Here is a 24233-nt window from a genome sequence, read left to right on the forward strand (position 1 = left end):
TGTTTTTCTTTTTTTTCCTCTAGGTATCTAATGCATTTTTAGCCACTTAGCTCTCATTCACAGGAAGATGGAAACCCTGCTCAGACCATCTGAGAAGCATTTCCTGTTTTACAAATGTCAGCTGGTGATCAATAAAAGGACAGGACAGATTTCTGCATAACACAAACACCAGAGTCCAACTTTGACTTTTATAAATTTCCATGTCACATTTTTAAGAGAGTAGGACTATAGTTCAAATTGTTATTTGCATTTAAAACCTAAAATCATTAGGCAAATAACATTTTAGTTTTAGAAGAACAGGTCAGAACAGTCAGAAAGGGCCACACAGTGATTAATGACTGCACTTAAGTCACTGCTACACAAACAGATCACGGAGGGGCCCTGAGCAGAGATTCCTGGCACCTTGGCTGAAGCTGGGGTGGGCGAGTTGGTAGTGGTGCATGCCCACTGCCAAGACCTTGAGGGCCAGGGCTGGGTTTTCACCTATGAGAGCTTTAGGCTTAGAAAGTAAGTCATATTGTTACAGTATAAGTAAACCAGAGCTACTGATCAGAAGAAGTACTCCTTCTGACTTTCACTGACAGTATTTTGCATGTTGAGTTCACTTTTCAGAGCAATCTCAGCATTGTCTCCAGCTTTTGAGATATCTGACTCATTCTTTTGATATAACCATCTCTGTTGATAAATGCGTATAGCTATGGCAGTGACACAGAGCAAGATAAATATCACCACTGCTACCACACCTGGTGAGAGAAAAGAAAGAGAACATACAAAGTTAGAAGATAAACTGTAAATTTCAACCTCACCAGAATCTCTATTAGATGGTTTAAATTATATGTAATATCATATATATTAGTACATATAATATATACCTACATATGCATGTATATATATGTGTATATACACACACATAATAAATTTTAAGGACAAATGGTATTATGACATTAAGTTTACATGGCAGATCTTAAATGCAGATCATGATTGGATTTCAGTTAATGACTTCACATATAAGTGCAGAAATATAACCGGACCTCTTAGGCCATGTCCCACTTCACATTAATAAGCCAGGAAATTTTAATTATTTTAAAATAGAGTGCATAGCCTCATCATCACAGAGTAATTGTTTTTGTACAAATATTTTTTTTTGTACAAATATTTTAATAAAAATTTACTTTGATACTGATATGCTGTTGAATTAGTTAAAAAATAAGCATGTCATTCATCTCTGTGAGGCCCTTAGCTCCTGACATCAGTTATGCCAGTGGTCCTCAAGTCTGTTTAGACAACATAGAACAAATAAGATCTATGGATATTCAGATTTTTACAAAAAGCTTGTCAGATGATTTTAATGTGCTGAAAGGATCGAGAACCATAAAGTTATACCATAGGAATGTTTACTCAAGCTATCCTATTAGTAAAGAATGAATATCAAGTCTATACTGAAATAAATATGTAAAAGGTCAGTTTTAAAGATGATTGGCCCAGGTATTAATAAATACCTCCAATTAGCAAGTGTTATATAACAAGTGCTATGTAAGTGCCTGCCTAGTTATACAAAAATATTTGTACTATAAAATGAGGGTTCTTTTTCATACTCTGGCATAGACATCAGCAACTAAAATGAAGCCCAACAACTCAAAGCTTAATTAGGTATAACTAGTCAAAGGGATTCCTAAGCACAAGTCTGAGAGGAAGTAGTGTGCTCATTATTTGGTTTATATTCATAAATATTCATAACAACATTTTGTTCAATATACTTTGCATCCCTTTAGGAAACAAACAATCACATTGATTTAGGTTCTTTTTTTTTTTTTTTTTGCTTAGTTATAGGACTTTGTTTTAAGGAGAAATATATACAATTGCAATGTTAAAGACTGGTAAATCTCAGAACAATGATGGGGCTACTTGATTATAATTCCATGACATTACAGGAACTCCTCAGTATACCTTGGCCTTTTTATATGTGATAACTCTTTAACTATGGCTTGGTTTATTACATTTAATGGGATCCTAAAATAACTTGTCTGCACCCAAAGATTAAAATTATTTGAATAATCACTCAATGCATTTCATAAATTGTGTATTGCTGATAGTGTTTTTTTTTTTTTTTTGGTACAAGGGATTGAACTCAGGGGTATTCAAGCACTGAGCCACATATCCCCAGTCCTATTTTGTATTTTATTTAGAGACAGGGTTTCAACTGAGTTGCTTAGCCTTCACTGTTACGGAGGTGGCTTTGAACTACCTAAACCTCCAGAGCCACTGGGATTACAGGTATGCACCACCATGCCTGGCTTGTTAGTGTATTTTTTATATGAGCTTCTCTCTGCCTGCCTCTCTGTCTATCTATATATCTGTCTCTTTATAGAGCTAACTGCCTATCTACAGTAAATGTCCCTTGGTAAGAAGCCCTCTGTGATCTCTGGTTTACCAGGTACAAATACTTTTTTTGGTTCATTCTTTCCTATACTTTTCCTTTTGTTTGCAAGAGGAGGAAAAGATAATTCAAAATGCAGAACCTAGAGAAATCTATCCATGCCAATAATCCTTTACATGGATTAGGTATTTTTCATATAAGTCTAGTCTGTGTGTTCAATTAGTTCACTGGTGGTCAATGCACCCAGTGGTCTTCTAACCATCCAGCCATTAGACACTGCCCAAACAAAAGGCAGTACAAGTACAAGTGAATCACAAAGCCTGATACACTCACCTTGTCAGGTCCCTGAGACCTGTGTTTTCTCCTTCTCCACCCATCTATGAGGAGCCAAGTAGGATTGCTCAAGGGAAGCACACTGGTATAACTTATTTACTTTGAAATTTTGTCAATGATATTTAGGCAGAAGCTCTAAAGATTCAAAGGCCTGGTATTTTGTGTTATCATCAGAATGAAAATTCACTTTGCTCTTTTAAATAAAAGGCACCAAGTTTGCAAGTATTTTGACTTGGATTCCTACTTTGAAAATATATAACACATTTATTTTAAACTAGTTTGCACTAGAATGGATACTTTTCATTAAAATAAATTAGAAATGATTTGGGAGTAGTATTTAAATTCTAATATAAAGCATTTCTTTTAGATATAAATGATAAAAAACATTTATGGGATTTTTGTTTGTTCTTGGAATTGAAAATGGAGGTTATATTAAATAAGTTCCTCATACTTCAATCATTACAAAAATAAAAGTAGTTGAGATAGGGGTGGCAATGTTAATATCTTTACAGAGATTTTTAAAGTGTCTGAGTACTCTTCTAATTCTCTGACATCTAGATGAATACAGATAAACTATACAGACCCCATGTAAGCTGATGTGCAGCCCATATGAGCAATGGAGACCAAGTGGTGTTACCCAGCTCTCTGAGTTATGAACCTTATTTGACAAAGCAAAGGAATAGATTATAGTTTACTTCCTACTCACTAAGCAGAGTGTGCAATAGACTCACATTTCAATAAAATACAAACAATTAAAATGGGATAGCTCGGTGGAATAGTACCTGCCTTCCATGTGCCAAGACCTGCCCATTCCCAACACTCCCCTTCCAACACACACAAGAATTAAAAAATTCTTTGAACTGTAAGAAGGGAGAATTGCACATTCATTTTTTGAGTTAGAACTTAATAAATTCTGTGTTAGTCACTATGTTGTTTATACTGTCACTTCTTCAATTCTAAATAACCTTGGAACTCTTATTCCATTAGCCCCAAAACATTTAAAAATAAAATTAAAAGCAAAAATCACAGTGCTTGAAGCACCTAAACAATACAAATTGTTATTTTTCAAACATAAAAATATAAAACTATACTTCTTATTCCTGTCTTTGGTGTTATATAACAATTTGAAGGCTCAGTGGCAATTGCAAGGAGCCATAGAACCACTATATATTATCTCCTGTATCAAATAACAGTGATAGTTATTTTCAAATAAAAACTTCTCACTATTCTATAACATGTTAGCTATTCTTCAGAAAGTGTGCTTCAGTGGAACCATCAGTTCTTTTTACTGAGGAACTGAATTCAGTAAGTTACATGAAATATCAGGAAATTTACAAGGCCTGCCATTGACCCCAGTACTCTGAACTGAACTATAGATGGTTTCTGGGTTATGCTAACAGCCGCATTACCTCCAATGACCGCAGAGTCACTTCTGTCTGCATTAATTAAGGGCTCTCCCTCATCAGTTGGTCCAGAATAGCCTACAGTAGAAAAAGGGAGGACAGAGCGAAGAGAAAAGAGTAATTCACAAACACTGGAATAACAAACAATTGTAGTGGGAGAAATGAACATGAAAGGAGGAACATAGAAGAGGAAAAGTCCAGATACCAAGTAGGTGAATCAACAAACAGGACTAAGTAAATCTGCGATATAGCAGTAGTGACACACAGAAAAAAAGCACAAGGAGGTACCCACCTGAACCACCTGAGAGTCGGGGAGCGAGTTCCCGCGCTCTGGAGCCAGGCCCTGCGCCCGCCGCGCAGCGGGATCCAGCGGCCACTTGACCATGAACAGTGACCAGAACAGGTCCTCCAAGGCGCAGCGCCGCCTTCAGCGGGGTTGCGTGGCTAAAGCGCACCGCAGACAGGCAGCCTGTGAAGCCGCGCGCTGCCGCCCGCCGCGTATCGGGGTCTGCGCCAGGGGGCTATGCGGACCAAAGAAGTGCATACATTGTTAGGGCGCCCTGCATCTGCAAATCTCCCTTCCAATCCCTGTCTTTTCATCTTTAAGGAAATACACTGCGGCCATTACCAGTGGCCTGAGTTATTGACAAGCGGGGTGGTAACTTTGGTCCATTTTGCTAAAACCTTCCCTAGAGGCAGCCACGGAGTAGATAAGGGCGAATTCCTCGGCCACTTCATTTTTTCAAATGATCATTATAATGCTTTTGGATGGAATTTGTACCCATTAGTACAATTGGGTAAAGCAAAATATATCTTGGATTTGAGGACACTCTGGAAATTTCTCTGAAAAATTCTCTAGGCTGTGTTCAACACCAGAGGCTGCTCCCCTCCACAATGTGGTCTCCATTCCCTTTTCCATAGATTGCAGTCTGTCCCTGCCAGGACCCACCTACCTTTAACCACAAGCGAGGAAGGTTGGTTTTAGCAAGATCTAAGTAAGAGCAATTGCCACGGAAGATGAAAACTTGAGGTTGCTAATTTCAGTGAATATGCTCTGCCTTTCCACTTGCTCAATGGGCATGGAATCTGACAAGGGGAGTTAGATGTGAAGTTCAAAAATTTAAATGTCAAACAGAGAAGCATCCTCTACCCTGCAGAGGAAACCATGTCAATACTGATGTCAAATTCCCTTTGCAGACTGGCTGTGGGGGAAACTGCAGTTGATTCTCCTTATTCTAACAACCAATGAATGAATACATAGTTGTCAAGAATTTGCCAAATGATTTACTATAGGTTATCATTTTAATCTTTGCAGCATAAAACAATGAATACTTTTATTCCTATTTTATAACTGAAGAGGTGAAGGTTCAGAAGTTTGTAGCATAAGTTAGTAGGACATTAAGGTTACTGGGGGTGGGGACCTGAATTTAGGCCTCTTGTGTTCAACCCCTTTCTCAACAAGATATTCTTTTTTTCCCCCATTAGTATATTCTGTATATGTTCATAATTGCTCACATGGAGGGACTGGTAAATGGGGATCATTATACTATTTTTACTTTTATAAGTTCATATATTTTTCCATAGCACATATGTACATATTCAATAAATGCTTTTTGGTTGACTTAAGAACCAATCTTTAAGTTCACTCTGAGAATCTCAGTTCAGATCCATTCTGTCTTGATGTTGTAGTTAAACTCTCAAAGGACAATCCTTATTTCTTTTGAATTTGAGGATGCTTGAAATATGTTTTTATATTAGAGGAATATACAGTCCCATCACCATAAATTCACCTTTCTATGGATACTTAGTAGCTACTGAAATAATTTTTATAATGTGGCACTTATGAGGATAGAAGAGCCTTCTGTTCTAAAAGATTACATGCATTGGATCAAGATAAAAATGCACTTCCATAGCTGATTGCCATCTCATGCCACTGAGGTTTCTTGAGTTTTGTTTTTTTTTTTTTTTGAGTGTCAGGGTACCTAAAGTCACTTCTGTTGTTGTACTAATATGAAAGAAATGTGAAAATTATCCAACAGAATGGAGTTGCTTGTTCCAATCCTGGCAAAGAAAGAAAGGGAAGGAGGGAGGGAGGGAGAGAGGAAAGATTTCAAAACAAGTATTCTTAGTCATAAAGACTGTCTTACAGGACTATCACTAAGTCTGTCAGGCCACAAGCTTGCACAGGAGTATACAAAAAACAAAGCAAACAAAAGAACTTCTGCAAGGATACCTACCCATCAAGTGTCTGTTCAACCTCAGACTGATGCCACTGTCGTTATTAATTACTGTACCCAAAGATTATTGTTTCAAAATATCTGATAAAATCTTCAGCTTTGTTTTTAATGTATTTTCTTTCCCCAAGTTTCCTTGACTATACTCCTACGTTACTTTGATGGTGTATTCCCTTTGCAGTGCTTTGTTACTCTGATTGCAATGCTATTCCTAAAGAAATACCACTATTCTCTGAAGAATCTGTTTGTTTTGTTAGATTGAAAGTAAGGTTAAGCTATGTACTCTGAATCTTCTACTCATAAGGTGGGGCTTCTTAAATCTAATTTTAGGTATTCCTTTTCATTCCTACTAATCTTCACTTCATTATTTTAGTCTGTCATTCTTGAAAACCCAATCTTTTGTATTCTTATTCCTTCTGACTTGAAAGAGAGTTGTCTCTTGAAAAAAGTGTGTTGTGAACTGTTTGGCTTACAAACTTAGGGACTGTTAAGTTGCAACAGTAAATGTTTGTATATAAAAAAAATCTAAAGCAATTAAAATTAGGGGCATGATGTTTATGATATTACAATAAACATCTTTCTTAAATATCTTGGTCAGGCTGATTATATGAGACATCAAAAAACTTTTGTGTGATAAATTCCTGGTAAATTTTAAGCATACTAGGAGAAAGTAAGCTTGGAACAACTCAACTCAAAGAAGATGACTTTATTTATCATTTTATAATTTGATAGTGTGTAATTTACAGAAAGAAATATTTGCTTGATATACTTGAAAGTGTGTCAAGAAGAAATAAAATGGGAAGATATTGCAACAGCAACATGGAACTTCTTTGGGAAAGCTAAATTATGGAAAAAACGTTAAAATTCAATTTAAAATCCTAGCTGTTAAGCAAAAAAGAAAGAAAAGAAAAAAGAAAAAGGAAAGAAAGGAATTATGGCAAATATTAGGCTAATTAATGAATTATACTAATTCTGTGAAATTTATTTTCTAAAGACAACTGAGCTTCATCTTTGCTGACAGTGCTATTACTGAAGAAAGACACATAGGTACTACATTATAATTGCCTCTATTTCAAGAATCTCCACTTAATATTTGTACATATGTATGCATATTTGTGGACATGAATGTGTGGGCTAGATTTATATGTACCTCAATAGCCCAACTCTGAACATTATATGTACATTAGGTATAAATTCACCTGGAGAGGTTTGCTGCCTGCACTGGCTCCCTCATATTTTCCTATGGTAGGTTTGTGATTTTGTCCAGTATTAGACTGAATTAATTTCCCAGTATTTTGCTGAGATGGGATGCATGGTTAATATTTAATCTCAGTCCATCCTTGTTACCCTCAAAAAACATTTTTTTTAATCTTATCAGATAAATTATATAGTAGATGTTTGAGCTGTAGCCCATTTTTCTTGGTAGTATGACATTTTTACTTCATCTTTATTTTTTTATTTCACTGCTACAATTAGATGTTGGCTTCTAATGACAAAATCATAATATTTCATTGTAGAAACTTCTGCCTAGAAAATTTGGGAGGTTTTTCTTTTTTGTTTTGAACTTCAGGAATTTTATCAGAATTTTTCCAAATTTATCTTTTTTTCATTAGAACTGGTTTTTATTGTTTTTTTTTCTTTAGCTTGGAGAAATTGCCTATTTTAAAATATATTAATGCTTTTGTTTTAAATTCTCTTTCTAGATCTCCAATTATACAAGTGAGGTTTTTCTAGATTAGATTCCCATGTACTTCCTATTTTCCCTCTCTGTTAATCTTCTTGCTCTGTGATCTGAGACGTTATATCTAGGCCACTATTTAAGGATAATCAGTGATCATTATCTTCTTCAGATCACCCAGTAAAATTTTGTAAAATTTATTTAAATTTCCCACGTGTTTTTCTCTTTGCCTAAAATCTCCTTGAATTCCAATTTGCATCTTTGTTGTTTATTGTCTTCTTCAACAGTGTATTCTGGCATAGAAAATGTTATTTGCTGTTTATTCTTCTTCCACCTCACCCACAACTTTGCTGTTCGATTCCATTAGGTATGCCATTACTTACTTTCTTATTTATTTGTTTGTCTGCTTACTTCCATGGTTGTGAATCTGATATGATATACAAGTCCTGACAATATGGAAGGTACAGTTTCTCTGATCCTCTCAAAAGAAGGGACCTGACTACAGACTGTTTCCTATCCTTAGTTCCAGATGGCATGATGGAAATGGACACAATCAGGCTGAGCACTGTTGATGATCCTTTTGACATTTCTGACTTTTCTGCAAGTTAAACTTTATATAGGACCCATAGCTTTTGTACTTCCGTGGTGCTGTGTTGTGTTCTCCACCAGCCCACTGCAAAGTGCTCACTACAGCTGTCATTTACATCTTCTCCTGATCCTGCTGCTGGGCTGGCACATCAGCTCTTTACCCAGGAGCACAAATAATAATCTAAACTGCCATCAACCCAAAGTAGGCCAGCATCAGAGTGAATAGAACTGTATTTAGATAAAGAGTGTAAATGTGTTTCCCCTATTAGCTAAGTCCTGAAATTCTATCATTAAGGTTCTTTTGACTCAAAATTTTCTTCTCATTAAAACATAAAGAAAGGAAAAGAAAAAGGAAGGAATTTTGGAGAATACCTAGTGTGTTATTAGTCATTGACACAGCCTGGTGAAAGAAGCACTCAGCTGCTATCTTGAGAACATGGATATAACCATAGGAAATTGGGAGACAGATGCAGTTTCAGACTAGGTAAGAAGGGAACCAGGAATATGGTTCAAGTGGGCCATGAAAAAAGCAAAGTTTAGGAAAGAGTGGACTAAAGGGCTGAGCCTAAAGTTTACTTCCACTTCAATTCTGAGAAGAATCTCTCAATCACTTTGAATACAGACTCATTTAATCTTCCTTTCTCTTAAAAATTTTCTCTGGTAGGAAGTGTTGAGAGTCCAGGCAAATTTCCAACAATTCAGGACACAAATATTCTCCACTGTCTCAGGTGTTGAGTAGTTTTGTCTTCAAAATCTATCATGTAAGTTATATATTGCAACATGTAAGATGATTTCTGCTCTTGAAAAGGAAGAGACAAATAATTAAAAATGTGTACAAAAAGCTCTCTGTTACCCACAATGAATAGTAAGTGCTTCTGAAAGGTTTGCTGTGGACAAGAGGTTTACCTGTAAAGTCAGTACAGGATATTAGCAGCCAATGACTAGAAGCAATGCAAGTGTGCCTCACCATGAGAATGGATAAACAAATTGTGTATATTCTTATAATAAAAGTCCACATAGCAATGAAAATGAATGAATTACTTCCACATGGGAGAGCATGGATGAATGTTAAAAAGTTTTAATGAATGGAAGCAATGAGACAATGTAAATGTTGACCTGCACTTTATTCTAGATATATACACATATAAAACAGAGTGAACTTTTTTTTTAATTATAAATGAATACCATAATTAAAAAATGACTACCAGACTGACTTTTTTTTTTTTAAGTCTTTTGGAGAGCTCTGGTATTCAGTCAGAAAGAATTGAATCATCTCCCTTCCTGTTACCACCATATCAAATTATGCCTGACACTCTCAGTTTTGCCTGGGAAAAGATCAGGTGGTTTGTGGCCCTGTAGTAAGCAATTCCATCATAAATTTTCTGCAAGAATCTTCTGTAAGTAAATAATAGCTCTTGTAATAATATGCAGACAATCTTTGTCAGCCTTTTTTATGTCAAGGCTGCATGATTATTCTTTGTGTTTGCTGTCCTTAACTCATGACCGCTACTCAAAATTGCAACATGGGCTTATCCAGCCTCCCTAGCTGCATGCCAGTGGTCATAAACTTCTGAGTGCTTCCAGTTCTCTTTTTTCTTTCTCTTACATCCCATCCTGGGTTTCCGAATGAACTCATTCAAATTGGACAAATGTCCAGTTATGGGTCATTGTTCTAATTATCCTAGGGTGCATGTATAGGAGAAAAGGCTTTGGCAAATACATCTCTAATCAATTTTTTCTTATTATTGAAATAGAATTGGTTACTAAATTCACCCTTACCATTGCCAGAATCATTTGTTCACCCCCAAAGAAACCAGTGCATATTGTCTGTAATCCCCATCCTGTCTCTCCCTAGACCCTGGCAAACCCAAACTACTTTCTGATTCTGTGAATTTGCCTATTCTAGATATTTCTTACAAAATAAATCATGATATGTGGCCTTTGCGTTTGGTGTCTCTGCTTTGTTTTCATCCATGCTGTAACAAATACTAATCTTTGTTTAATTTTATGGGTAAACAATATTACATTATAAGGATAAACCATTTTTGTTTATCTATTCCTTGGTCGATGAAAGTTGTTCCCATTTTTTGGCTATTATGAGTAATATGATAGCATGAAGATTTGTGTATATGGTTTTTATATGGCCATAAATTGTCAATTATCTATTTACTATACACAGGAGTAGAATGACTGGGTCATACGTAAGTCTGTATTTAACTTTTTAAGGACCTGTCAAACTATTTCCATAGTGTCTGCATTGTTCCCATCAGGGATGTACATGATTTTCACACATCACTTGGTAACATTTGTTGTCTATCTTTTTATGTTATAGCTGACCTACTCAGTGTAAAATGGTATCTTATTGTAGTTTCAATTGTATTTCCTTTATGACTAAATGATATTGAGCAGATTTTCATGTGAGCCTTTTGTATATCACATATATTATTTAGTTGAAAGAGTTCTTTATTGAATATTGATTGTTGTCATGGTTTATATAATGTTAGAAAAATCCCTTATAGAATACATGAATTGCAAACAACTTCCACCCCACTTTATGGGTTCTCTTTTACTTTCTTGATAGTGTCTTTTGAATTATGGAGATTTTTCATTTTGATCAAGTACAATTTAATCTTTCCTTGTTTCTGCTTTTGAGAAACCATCATCTAATCTAAGGCTTTTGAAAAACTTCATCTAATTCACAAAAATGAACAACTAGGTTTTGCTCAGAGAGTTTTATAGTATTAGTTCCTATAATTTGATCTATCACCCATGTTGAGTTAATCTGTATGTGGTATAAGGTAGCATCTTTTTTTTTTCCCAAATGTGCATATATCACTGGTCCAGCAACGTTGTGAAAGAGAATATTCTTTCTCCCATTGAATGGTCCTGGCACCAGCATCAAAAGACAGCTCTTCATGAATGTATGGGTTAATTCTTGGCTCTTAGTTCAATTCCATTTATTCATATGCCTATCCTTGTAACTACAACTGTCTTGATTACTGTGTCTTTCTACTAAGTTTTGAAATCAAGAAGAATGAGACTTCCAACTCTGACCTTCTTAATAAGATCTTTTGGCTACTAGCAGAGTCTTGCATTTCCATTTGAATTAGTTTCCTTTTCTTTTTTATGGGCAGTACTGAAAATTGTACCCAGGGCCTCATACATGTTAGGCAAGTGCTGTAAGACTGAGTTATATCCTGAGTCCTCCATATGAATTTTTGTTATAAAAATGAAAGCCTCCAGAAAAGACACATATCACATATAAGTGAATTTCAATATGGCTAACAGCATAACTTGCTAATTTCTACTTAAAAAGTCATTTAAGTTTTAATATGGATTGTGTTGAAACTATACCTACATTTGTAGAATAGTATCTTCTTAGCAAGATTGTTTTCCAATTCCTGAACACAGGATATCTTCACATTTAAGAAGGTCTTTATTTATAATTACTTTAAACATTATTTCATAATTTTCAGTAGATATGGATTGAACTTCTTTTGTTAAAATAATTTCTAACAAAATAATGCTACTTTTTGTGGCTATTTTAAATGGAATTTATATTTGATTCTCCATTTCAATTTCATGTTGTTCATTGCTAGTGTACAGAAATACATTGAACTTTTGTGTATTGATCTTGAATACTGAAATCTTGCTGAAACTTTTAGTAGCTCTAATAGTTATTTTTGTAGATTACTTATAAGATTATGTTCTCTAAATATAGTTTTACTTTGTTTCTTTTTAATCTGGATGCTTAAATTATTTTTCTTGCCTAATAGCCCTACTTTAAACCTGTACTATAATCTTGACTAAAAGCCATGACAACATACATCCTTGTTTTGTTTCTGATCTGAGGAGGATGATTTCATCTCTCAATGTCCAGTGTCACATTAGCTATGTGTTTCTTGTAAATTGATTAAACCATGTGAGAAAGTTTCTCCCCCTGCCTTTTCAATTTGTAAGTATATATTAGGGATCAAGAAGCAAAAATCTGTAAACATGAAGACAGGTTATTTGAAAATAGAAAAAAATGAAAAGGGATGAAGAAAGCTTTTAGAATTTATGAAATACCATCAAAAGCACAAATATCCAAGTTATAGGAGCTCAAAATGGAGAAGAAAGAGACAAAGGGCCAGAAAATTTATTTAAGGAAATAATGGCCATAAACTTTCCAAACCTGGAGAAAGATAAAAATATCTAGGGACAGGAAGGTAAAAGGTCTCCAAGCAGACTCAAATCCAAACAAGCCTGTACAAGGACATGTTATGATTAAACTGCCAAAATCCAGAGAGAAAGAGAATCTTGAAAACCTCAAGAGAAGAAAAGCATATCACATATAAGCAAGTTCCATTAAGGTTAGCAGCAGATTTTTCAGCAGAAGCGGCACAGAGAATGGATGAGTTATTCAAAATGCTCAAAGAAAAAACTGCCAAACAAGAATACTTTACCCTAAAAGCCATCACTCAGAAATGAAAGAGAAAGATTTACTCAGACAAAAATTGAGGCAGTTCAATACCACCAGACCTGATTTACAAGAGATGCCAAAGGGACGTTTTTCAAGATGAAAGCAAAAACTGATAATTAGTAACATGAAAGCATATGAAAGTATAAAACTCACTGGTAAAAGAAAGTACACAAATTAGAATTACCGTAATGGTGATATATAAATCACCTGTATCATTGGTATGAAGCTTAAAACATAAAACAATTAAAATAATGACAGTGACAATAATTTGTTAAGGGATATACAACAAAAAATATGTAATTGTGACATAAAAACAAACTATGGGAGGAGATAAAGTAAAAATATTGTTTTCCTTACATTATCAAATAAATTCCTTATCACTATGTTTTATGTAAGTCTTACAGAAATCACAAAGCAAAAGGAACCAAAGCATATCACAGTCTATGTGTGATAAACCTACAACTTAAATTACACTCTCAACAGTGGAAAGTTGAAAGCTGTCCTCTAAAATAGGAAACAAGAGAACTGCTCAGTCTTACCATCATTTCTACTCAACAAAGTAGTGGAACTCTAACCAGAGCATTAGGTAAGAGAAGGAAATAAAAAGCATCAAACTGAGGTGGGCACCTGTAATCCCAGCTACTTGGGGGGTTGAGGTAAGAGGATTGCAAGTTCAAGAACTGACTTATAAGAAATGCCAATGGGAACTTTTCAAGGTAAAATCAAAAGATTTTGAGACTGTTTCTCAAAATAAAAAATAAAAAGGTCTTGGGATGCAGTTTAGTCGTAAAGCACCTCTAAGTTTAAACCCCAGTAAAAGAAAAACAAAACAAATATCACAACAATAACAAAACAACAACAACATCAAAAATACTCCCAGAAAAAAATGAACAAAAAGAAACAAGACAACAAAACAACAAATAAGAAACCTCAAAATAAAGCAAAAAGCAACCAAATTGGAAAGCAAATAAACTGTTCTTGTTTGCAGATGACATGATTTTATATTTTCACCATCCTACAGACTCACCAAAAATCTGCTAGAATGGGTAAACAAACTCAGCAAAGTTACAGGATACAATATCAACATGCAAACATCAGTAGATTTTCTGCACAAAACAAATTATTCAAAGAAGAAATTTTTTTAAATTCCATTTACAACATCTAAAAATAATTAAATTCTTATAAATAAATTTAACTAAGGAGGCAAATGATCTATACACTGAAAATCATAAAACATTGCTGAAAGAAAATGAAGAAGATATTCCTGGATTGATATTTCTGCATTCAAAGAATTAATATTGCCAAAATGTCTATAATTATCCAAAGAAGTCCACAGATTCAATGCAATCTGTATAAAAATTCCAATGATAATTTTTATAGAAATAGAAAAGAATCCTAAAATTTATACAGAATCATCAAAGATCCTGAATTAACAAAGGAATCTTAAGCAAGTAGAACAAACCTGGGAACATCACACTACCTACCTGATTTTAAAATGTACCACAAAAGTATAGTAATCAAAATAGCATGGTGCTGGGATAAAAACAGACATACAGACCAATGGCACAGAACAGAGAACCCAGAACTATGTACTTTTAGCTAACTTTTTTTTGACAAAGATTCCCAGAATACACAATGGGAAAAAGACAGTCTGTACAACAAATGGTGTTAGGAAAACTGGATATCCACAGGCAGAAGAATGACACTAGACTCTTATGTCACATCATTTAAAAATCAACTCAAAATGGATTGTATAGTTCAACATTCAATCTAGAACTATAAAACTAGTATATGAAGAAATATGGAAAATGCTTCTTGATGACATTCTGGGCACTGATTCTGTATATGACCTAAGAAGGATAGGTATCAAAAGTAAAAATAGACAGGTAGTATTACAGCAACCAAAAAGCTTCTGCGCAGTAAAGGAAGCAGCACAGTAAAGAGTCAATGTACAGAATGGGAGAAAATGTTTACAACATATGCATCTAATAGCAGGGCTGATACCTCAGACACATTAGGAGCTCAACTCAAGAGGAAAAAAAAATAACACATGGACTTCCAGGAAATTCTGTTATTTGCAACTACATGGATGAACCAGGAAGGCCATTAAACTAAGTGAAATACACCAGGCACAGAATGAAAAGCACTTGGTGATCTCACTATCTATATGTGAAATGTAAAAGTTGAACTCAGAGCAGAGAACAGAATGGTATGGTGGTTACTGGGGTTGGTGGGAACAGGAGTTGGGGAGATGTTGGTAAAAGGATATAAAATAACATCTCAGAGTCTATTTTAAGTGTTTTCCATACAAAAAATGATAAGTATATGAGGTGATACACATGTTGATAAGTACAATTTAGCCATTCCACAATGTATACAATTTTACAACACTATTTTTTTTAATCTGATTCACATATATAATTTTTGTCAATTTAAAAATTTTAATAATAAGTAATGAATAGCTTTTAATAATTAAGGACAACTTCTTATAAAATGAATGGATCTCTCTTGAGTCTACCTATTGGTCTATTTCATTTTAAGTTAATGAAATGAAACCCAAATTGCTGTCTCCAAATATGAGAAAAAATTGTGTTCATCCTTAGCTTGTTAACTAAAAACAGCAACTTGGAACAGAAGCCATCTTGAAATACAGTTATCTAAAACATGAAAATTGTACTAGCCTTTAATTCAAGATGCATGCCTCTAGGTAGAGATGAAATGAAATACTTATTATTTTATTAGATCAATTGCTTCAGTCTATAAGCTTCATTGTCAAATTTCAACTTTAATTTTTACAAACTGAAATGACATGGTTTTGAATACATCACTCTTAAATAAAAATTTTTGGTTTAATGCCACTGACCTGTACATATTAATTGGTAGGAAAATAAAAATTTATGTAATACAATTTATTATTCTACTTTTTGACTAATATGAACACTATTCATAAAATATGCTTCACTTTAATCAATTTCCATAATCTATTGCATCTTTCTTTTTTAAATATTTTTTTAGTTGTTGAATTTATTTTATTTATGTATTTATATACGGTGCTAAGAAACAAACCCAGTGCCTCACACATGCCAGGCAACTGTGTGCTACCAGTCCCAGCCCTACTGTATCTTTCTTTACACACATTAAATCTGAGTCTAAATTCTTGTAAAACTACTCCTTTGCCAATTTCATTTTTGGAAGACAACTTCCTATGGACATTTCTGAACACAACTCATTTTTCCTTCCAGGCACTGAAGACACTAAGGGCAGGAAGTTAATTGTTTGTGTGTTTATGCTTGTTTTGCTTATCGACCGACTCTGTCTTGGTGGCTTGAAACAAGTAAGGACATCTGATCTGGGAATAAAGAGGAACTGGTTCACTGGAGGCAGAGAGGAACCACCTCGGCACTCACAGATTGCATCTACTCTACCAAAGTACAGCTTGGGGTTGGTGCACCACGTGTAGGAACAATTTCTCATTTCTCTCAAACTTAGTCACCACCAGCCAGGACAGAGGGTAGAGCTCAATAGGAAATTTTTATTTAAAGAGGAAGCAAAGTCTTTTCTACTTGTATGTTTTTAAAAATATGCACATTGATAAATTATAGGTGTATGTGTTTTTAAGATACAAAATGATGATGCTATGATTTTTTTTGTTACATTGTGAAATAACCAAATTAAGACAACCAACTTATCCGTCACATCAAACAATTTACTGTATTGAGAACATTCAAGATCCAGCCTCCCAGTGACATTGAAATGTATAGTATTCAGCTCTTAGAAAAGACCTTACAAAAATCTGAGGCTTTGTACTCCTTAATTATTATCTCAGCATTCATCAGAATGTTAAAAATAATTACAGTTCAGCTGATGACTGAGAACTGGGTAGCAACCACTGGTTCCTAAAACTCAACACTGCCTTTGAACTTTTTGGAATCTCACAACCTTCTCTAACTGTATTCTGTTATTCCAAGGCTGACAGTTGGAACAGTTTCTTTCATCTGTTTTTCCAATTCCTTCTGGTTTCCTATACTATAGAATAAAAAACTACTAATATCATGAAAACACAGATATCCAGAAATGCCTAGGAAATACAGCCAGTTTGCTAGAGACTAGGAAAATAACTAGCAGCACTTCTATACCAGACTGCAACAGTAATGAGCATCTCCTAACACAGAATGTGAAGCAACTATTATCATTTTTGTTTCTGTTTTAACTGGTTCAATCAGATTTCCATGTATGAGAACCAGGGCTAGCGTAACAAATCATGTGAAAGGACCAATAATACAAGCTGTTTCTCCTCCAGGACTAGCTAGATTCTTTATTGACCTTGAAGTTTTGATGACAATGCAGAATCACCACTTTAAGCTGAAATTTCCCTATCAATTCCATTTAGAAACTTACTACACACTTTCAGCAAAGAATTCAAATACCCTCCTCAAGAAACCCAATGTGCGATCTGTGTGTGTGTGTGTGTGTGTGTGTGTACGTGTGTGTGTGTGTGTGTGTGTGGTGATGGGGATGGAACCCAGGGCATTGCCCATCACGCTAGGCAACTGCTCTGCCACTGAGCCATTCCCTGAACCCTTAATCCTATCTTTAATGCCATGTGACCAGCATAGAGCTGTCAGTTAGGCTGCACCATCTGAACTTGACACATTTGTTTTTAACATGTATGGGAACACCCTGGAGAGCACTGGGATTCATAATGCTTTCTTTAAAATAACTTAAAATTTAACTTTTATTTCTATTTAATTCATGTTGAAAAAGGAAAAATAAAGACATAAAGAATCTGATGCCTAATTAGTAAAGTACACTTTTATTTTGATTTTATGGAAAATAACTAGGGGCAGAAAAATGTCTGTGAGATATTTAGGCTGTGATTTTACAAGAGTGGCTGAGAGTAAGTGGCACATCTCATTGCCACCCACAATTGTCTTCTTCTCTTAATCTTGTCTAGTTTTATCTTTAAATAATTTCTGTATTTGGCTTGTGAATTCTTTGCTGAAAGTGTGTAGTAAGTTTCTAAATGTAACTTGCGAACTTAATATCTGCTTTGATTTTGGCTTTCTTGAGTTAGAAAAATACCAAGTTTTTAATGTTATGTCGATTGCCAAGTGAGGGACAGTTAGTGGGAGAGCTTTTCAAGGAAGGTCGAAGCTCCTGGCAGGCAGCACTTAGGATTACAGGTGTACTCAGATAAGAATATGGTTTCTACCTTGATTAGCACTCACTGAAAATTACCAACATGACAAGGAGCCTCTTTCAGCTTGACAAAAGCTTCCTGCATTTGCAATTCTGAGGTTCTGAGCCATGTCTTGTGGGGAGACACTCTTTCACTTACCTAAAATCATCCCCAACACAAGAGATTTGACAGCATTGAATTCCATCCCTGATGACAGAGTGGCTCTTCTCCTTGCATTCTGGTTAACCTATTAAACAGTCCACAAGAAGTAGACATGGAAATGTGAGCAATTTGGATGATAAGAGAATGGGAATCAAGGGCAGGCCAAGAAAAATGACAAAGATAAGTGATACGTTAGTGCTATCAGAAAAGTGAAAGAAACCAACTACAAACAATAGATTATCTAGAATGGAGAAAACCCTTTCTTGAAAAATTTCAGTAATACATTAAGTTCCACTTGTCCTCACTGTCTCTCCCTTTTCCCTCTATTTTTATTCATGGTTTAAGTATCTATAAATGGTATAATCCATAGGAAATGCAATAAGCTATTTTAAATCTCAAAGTTTAATTTACTCTGGAGCTTTTTCAAAAATAGATTCTCATTTTAAGCAAGATCTTGACCTTTTCCTTGTGTTTAAATTGCTGTAGCATTTATTCTTTTGTATAAAGTGGGAATGGGTTTGTCAACATTCACTATCATAAATTAGATATTTCTCTATCAAGTCAAGTAAAACATCTGAGGACAGCTTTGCATTTTAAACTATTAGTACTTACTAACAATAGCTTTGATAATCTCATTGCTAAACAAAACACTTTGATTACATGTCTGTCTAAACAAGACTTAGAGAATAATAGTGCTAAATGGGTATTTCTGTTATTAAGATGTATTATCAAATTTTTGCTTTAACTCATACATTCTGAGAGCCACTGTTTTAATTACGGTTGCCATTGTTGGATTTACTATCTTACCTCTACAAAGACCACTGCAGCTTCTCTGTTAATCTTCACATTGTGAAGTTGCCCATCAGCCAGGTTTTTAAAATCAAAGTTAAAAACATCTGGCTCTCTGTGTCTGTCTAGCTTATACCTGATCTGCAAACTTCCTGAAGAAAAAAAAAAAAGACAGTTTTAACTAAAACAAAACTTTACAAAAATTGCCCACGCAGGTTCTAAATCACATTAAATTTTCTAAATACAATTTGAATTTATGGAGCATTTTTTTTGGTGGAACAATATATACTTCTCCTGGAAAATTGATCGTCTATGAGCTATTTTAGGGCCACATTCTAAATCTAGTTACTATTTTAAAAGTTAATATCAAATGGATTATAATGAGCAGTCTCCTTTCCAACATCCTCAATTTTCCTTAACTAAATGAAAGTTTAAGTTGAGCATATGAAAACTCTGAGCCAGGCTCTAAGTCAATTATTAATGTGATAGTCATATTATTAAATGGTAAAACCTCAAACAATACTGCATTAATGTTCAGGTTCTTTAACTTCTTTTAATCTGACTTCACTGCATTTTAATGTATTGTTGACATTTGCATAATTAATTTTTTTCCTTACGTGATCAGGATTTTTTCCCCTAATGTTTGTGCCATAATAAAGAAATAGAGAAAATAGAAATATATTGTTTGTTGCTGTATCCAAATCTCTCATTCCACATACTGTGCTTCTTCACAGACGGAGCTCAATAATTCTCTTAATACTTATAACGAATCATGTGGTTTATGCATATCCATAGAAACTAGTTTAAGGTTGTTTGTTCTCCCAACTGTGTACTCCTGGAAAAGCCTTAGCAGGCTTCAGCTGGGTGGGTCACTCAACTTTTTCATATACGCATGACACTAGTGATTTCTCAACTACTAATAGATAAAGAACCATAATAAATAAATCTAATAAAATCTAAAAAAATAAAAATAAAAATAGAACCATCATATTTATTGGATGCTTATGGATATTGTCTTTTCTATGGTTTAAATTTTTCTTTATTTTTTTTTCTTAAAGGGAACTGGAAATATTTTCCATGTATTAAACAAGATATTTCAAAGAGAACTACAAAACTCAATTCATACATAGAAGCATAGGCCCCTGGGCAATCACAGGAAGCACAGTTTCACACCAAACCCATAAAGGAGAAAGGCATCTTAATTTAATCGTTGAAATGTTAACTTTTGCTGTAAGCATTTGGGGGTATAATGAAAAATAAAGCAAGTATAGTAAAGCCTGGTTTCTGGCTGGATCAGAAAGGGCCCGTGGCTTTATGGTCACATTTTTCTAACTCAGTTTCATGGTTCTCATACTCACCGTTGGAGGCAAGGATAACTGAAAGGTACTCCTCATAGACAGAGCTCACAAACAGCAGCAGGCTGGGAGTCCCCGTGGTTCGGAAGCTCAAGGTGACTATTTCCCTGGTTAGTGTTAGCTCCTCATGAAATAAAGCTGCTAAGGAGCTGGAGTTCCCATTGAAGGTATAATTTTGATGCTCTTGAAAACTGTAGATTATGGAGGAACCAGCTCCAAAATAGGCAGAAATCTCTAGACAAAATTTTTGTTTTGTTAGTAATACATAAGTGCATACACTTGCTTTATGCACATTTTTAAAAAAACCTAATCGCTCACTATCCCAAGAGAGAAAATAATAATGGCATTTTTACTGTTTCATTTTACCTTTATAATTTTAAGGTTAAAAATGTATATTCTATTATTTATCTAATAAAATATTACACATAGTTAACTCATTCTCCCATTATTTTCATAACTTGATTTTGTAATGATAAATATTTCACTGTTGCCTTCAAAATGTTTCATCTTAGATTTACATAAAAATTAAATCTCTAGTCTAAACATATAATTCAGAGGTTTTTCCTCTCCATGGGTCATTTCACTGGCAATCCAGAAACGACTGCTACCAGAGCTAACAGAAGTAGCCAGCAGTGGCTTCTCAAAACAGATTCTTCTCTTCCTGAATTACACAGAGGATTTGGGACAGAAATTCTTTTTCAAATCATCACATAAAGTTGCTTTCCTTTCTTTGTAGCATCATATGCCAGAACATTCTTCATGTTGTATCTGAAACCTCCTTCTTGGCCACTTACCATGTGAGCAGAATGGGCCCTCATAGGCAGAGGATGTACAGTCGCAAGCCACTCCTCTGTGCCGTTCTTGACATCTCCCCCCATTGTGACACAAGTGTTCATAGTTGCTGCAGTGTCCTGCACACCCTGCCTCGACTCCTGGAGTCACCTTGGCTCTTCCCTCCAGGTCCAGAGCCATCTCGTTCAACTGCAGAAACCGAATGCACCCCAGAAAGGCCTTCTGCCTGCTGGCTGTTCCACCTGCAAGGGAAACACTGTAAATGCAGCACAGTTCCTCCTGTGCTATTGGCAAGTCAACACTCCACCTGAGGCCTTGTGGACAAGATCAAAAACCAGGACCTTTAAAAATGTTCTCTAGGAGATCCAAGATGGTGGGCTAGAGGAAGGCTGCATTCTGTGTTGCTCTGTGACCTGAATTCAAGTAGTGGGGAATACTGCTTTTCTGTGAGTTATTAGAGGACCCCCAACATCTGCGCCAGAACATCAAAGCACAGGTCCCTTGCCGCAAACCCACACAGGATCCTGGCTGTGGCTGCCTATGCGCAGGACCTCTGGCCACCATTCCTCTGTGCAATCCCATGAGGCTCCCCTGTCGCCTCCATCTTGGGACACTGTAACCACTGCCATAGTCCCTTACTTGCGATAGCCTGCACCTGGGGACACCAAACACAGTCTGAAGACAGCCACCAGCCATAACACTGTATACCACAGAGCTGCATCCCTGAACATGACATCCAATGCCACTGCCCACCCTTAGGACACATTTGTCGCCATCTTTAGTTGGGGCAACTCCTAGCTTGGCAAACCTGCTGGGTCCTAGAAGCAATGTCAAAGTACCTATAGTCCCCAACTCCCTCCTCCCCTGCAGCCACTAATCGGGCACAGTGCTTGCGGCTATGCGGCAAGCTCGCAAGCATGGCCCTCAACTGCCCAATACAAAACAGCTCTCTAGGACAGGTGCGCAGCCCCCAGAGCACAGTCCATAAGATCTCTGGAGAGAGAGGTTCCTGATTGGGAAGTAGAAAGGGAGGGGGTGAGTGAGATACAGAGTTTAGAGACTACATTAGGTACCAGGAATTGTGAGGTCTACGGTCTATAGGTGATATAAGGAGATAAGACCAGGCACCTACATCACATGAGTAGGCCCCAAAGGAGATACTTAAGATGCTGTCTCCCACTGGGGACATGCAACTACTATATGCCACTTCCAGGAGCTCTGTCCCCAAGACCAACCCTCCTACCCTAATAATCTTCACTAGCCTAAGGGTGGAGATACCAGCAAACAACAGACAATCCCAGCAACTGGATGAGTAGGGAAGCAGGAAAGATACTGAACTCCAACAAAAATAATCCTTGTATTTTCCTTTGAGATTTTTTCTTTTCTCTTTTTTCCCCTTTCTCTCTCTCTCTTTCTCTCTCTTCTCCCACCCCCACATCCCCAACATTTGTGAAAACAAGTATTTTTCATGGATTAGGCTATTGAGGACTGGAATGTCTGTGTAGTATATGACAGTTGTGTTTGTATATTCTTTTATCTCCTATTTCTACATTTTTATTTTTCTTAATTTTTATGGTTATTTGTTTTTTGTATTCTATTGTCTTCTCACTTACTAGTCTCATCAAAATCACTTTCTCACTTTTCTCCTGCTACTAGCCAACTAGATTCCTTTTTCAAGCTTCCTAAGATCTAATTAGTCTTTATATCCTTACCTCCTACCTCCTTAACATCTCATCCTATACCACACCTCCTTTCGGTTCTCTTTGTTCACCATCTGAAACTGTAGACCCTTTTGCAAACCTACTATTTATATTGTAGATAATAATTAAACTCAACATTTCTGCATATTGTGACTAACCCACAAATGTCTTAATAGTGGTTATTTGGTTCAAGGTTGTATATTGTTTGTAATGGGATCTGTTAATATTGTTCTCCCCCTTAAAAGAGAGGTATTGGAACCCTGCAGGGACACTATATGCCTATAGGGTAAAAACTGTAACACCTTGGATCTGTAGTGCTACAAGGGAAGACATACAAACAACATGAGAAAACAAGGGAATAAAGTGCCCTAAACAAACCAAGATACTATATTACTAGAATCCATGGCCAGCAGAGCAGAAGAAATGACAGAGAAGGAGTTCAGGATGTACATAATTAAACTGTTCTGTGCATTAAAGGATGATATAAGAGAGCAAATACAGGCAGCAAAAGATCATTACAATAAAGAGTTACAAAGCCAATATAGGAAACAAAAGATTCCTTCAAAAAGGAGATGGAGGTTCTGAGGGAAAAAAAAAAAAAAAACAGAAGTCCTTGAAATGAAGGAAAGAATAAACCAAATTAAAAATACAGTAGAAAGCATCACCAATAGGTTAGATCATTTGTAAGACAAAACCTCAGACATTAAAGAGAAAACATATAATCTTGAAATAAAGTTGACCACACAATGAAACCATGAGCAGAACATTTAAGAATTATGAGATAACATAAAAAGACCAAATTTAAGAATTATTGGGATAGAGGAAGGCATAGAGTTACAAGCCAAAGAAATGAACAATCTATTCAATAAAACCAGAAAATTTTCCAAATATGAAGGATGAATTGGAAAATCAAATCAAAGAGACTTATAGGACACCAAATGTACAAAACCATAACAGATCCACACCGAGGCACATTATAATGAAAACACCTAGCATACAGAATGGGAGAATTTTAAAAGCTATAAGAGAAAGGAATCAGATTACATATAGGGGGAAACCAATTAGGCTAACTGCAGATTTTCCAACCCAGATCCTGAAAACTAGAAGATCCTAGAAAAACATATGCCAAGCTCTGAAAGAAACCAAGAATCTTACATCAGCAAAATTAAGCTTTAGATGTG

At 35.5% G+C, this 24233-nt stretch overlaps 1 protein-coding gene across 1 annotated transcript in view; it reads right to left on the minus strand.

The window, feature by feature from the left end:
- Positions 1-549: 549 nt before the first annotated feature.
- LOC144251463 (contactin-associated protein-like 3) overlaps positions 550-24233 on the minus strand; it is a 181886-nt gene continuing 158202 nt past the window's right edge. Inside the window, 8 exon segments of the mRNA XM_077794357.1 lie at positions 550-743; positions 4120-4191; positions 4415-4621; positions 12308-12322; positions 18414-18501; positions 19224-19357; positions 20564-20794; positions 21355-21594. Coding sequence (XP_077650483.1) covers positions 550-743; positions 4120-4191; positions 4415-4621; positions 12308-12322; positions 18414-18501; positions 19224-19357; positions 20564-20794; positions 21355-21594 — 1181 coding nt within the window.

Source organism: Urocitellus parryii (assembly GCF_045843805.1).
Source record: "Urocitellus parryii isolate mUroPar1 chromosome 13 unlocalized genomic scaffold, mUroPar1.hap1 SUPER_13_unloc_8, whole genome shotgun sequence".
NCBI classification, from domain to species: domain Eukaryota; kingdom Metazoa; phylum Chordata; class Mammalia; order Rodentia; family Sciuridae; genus Urocitellus; species Urocitellus parryii.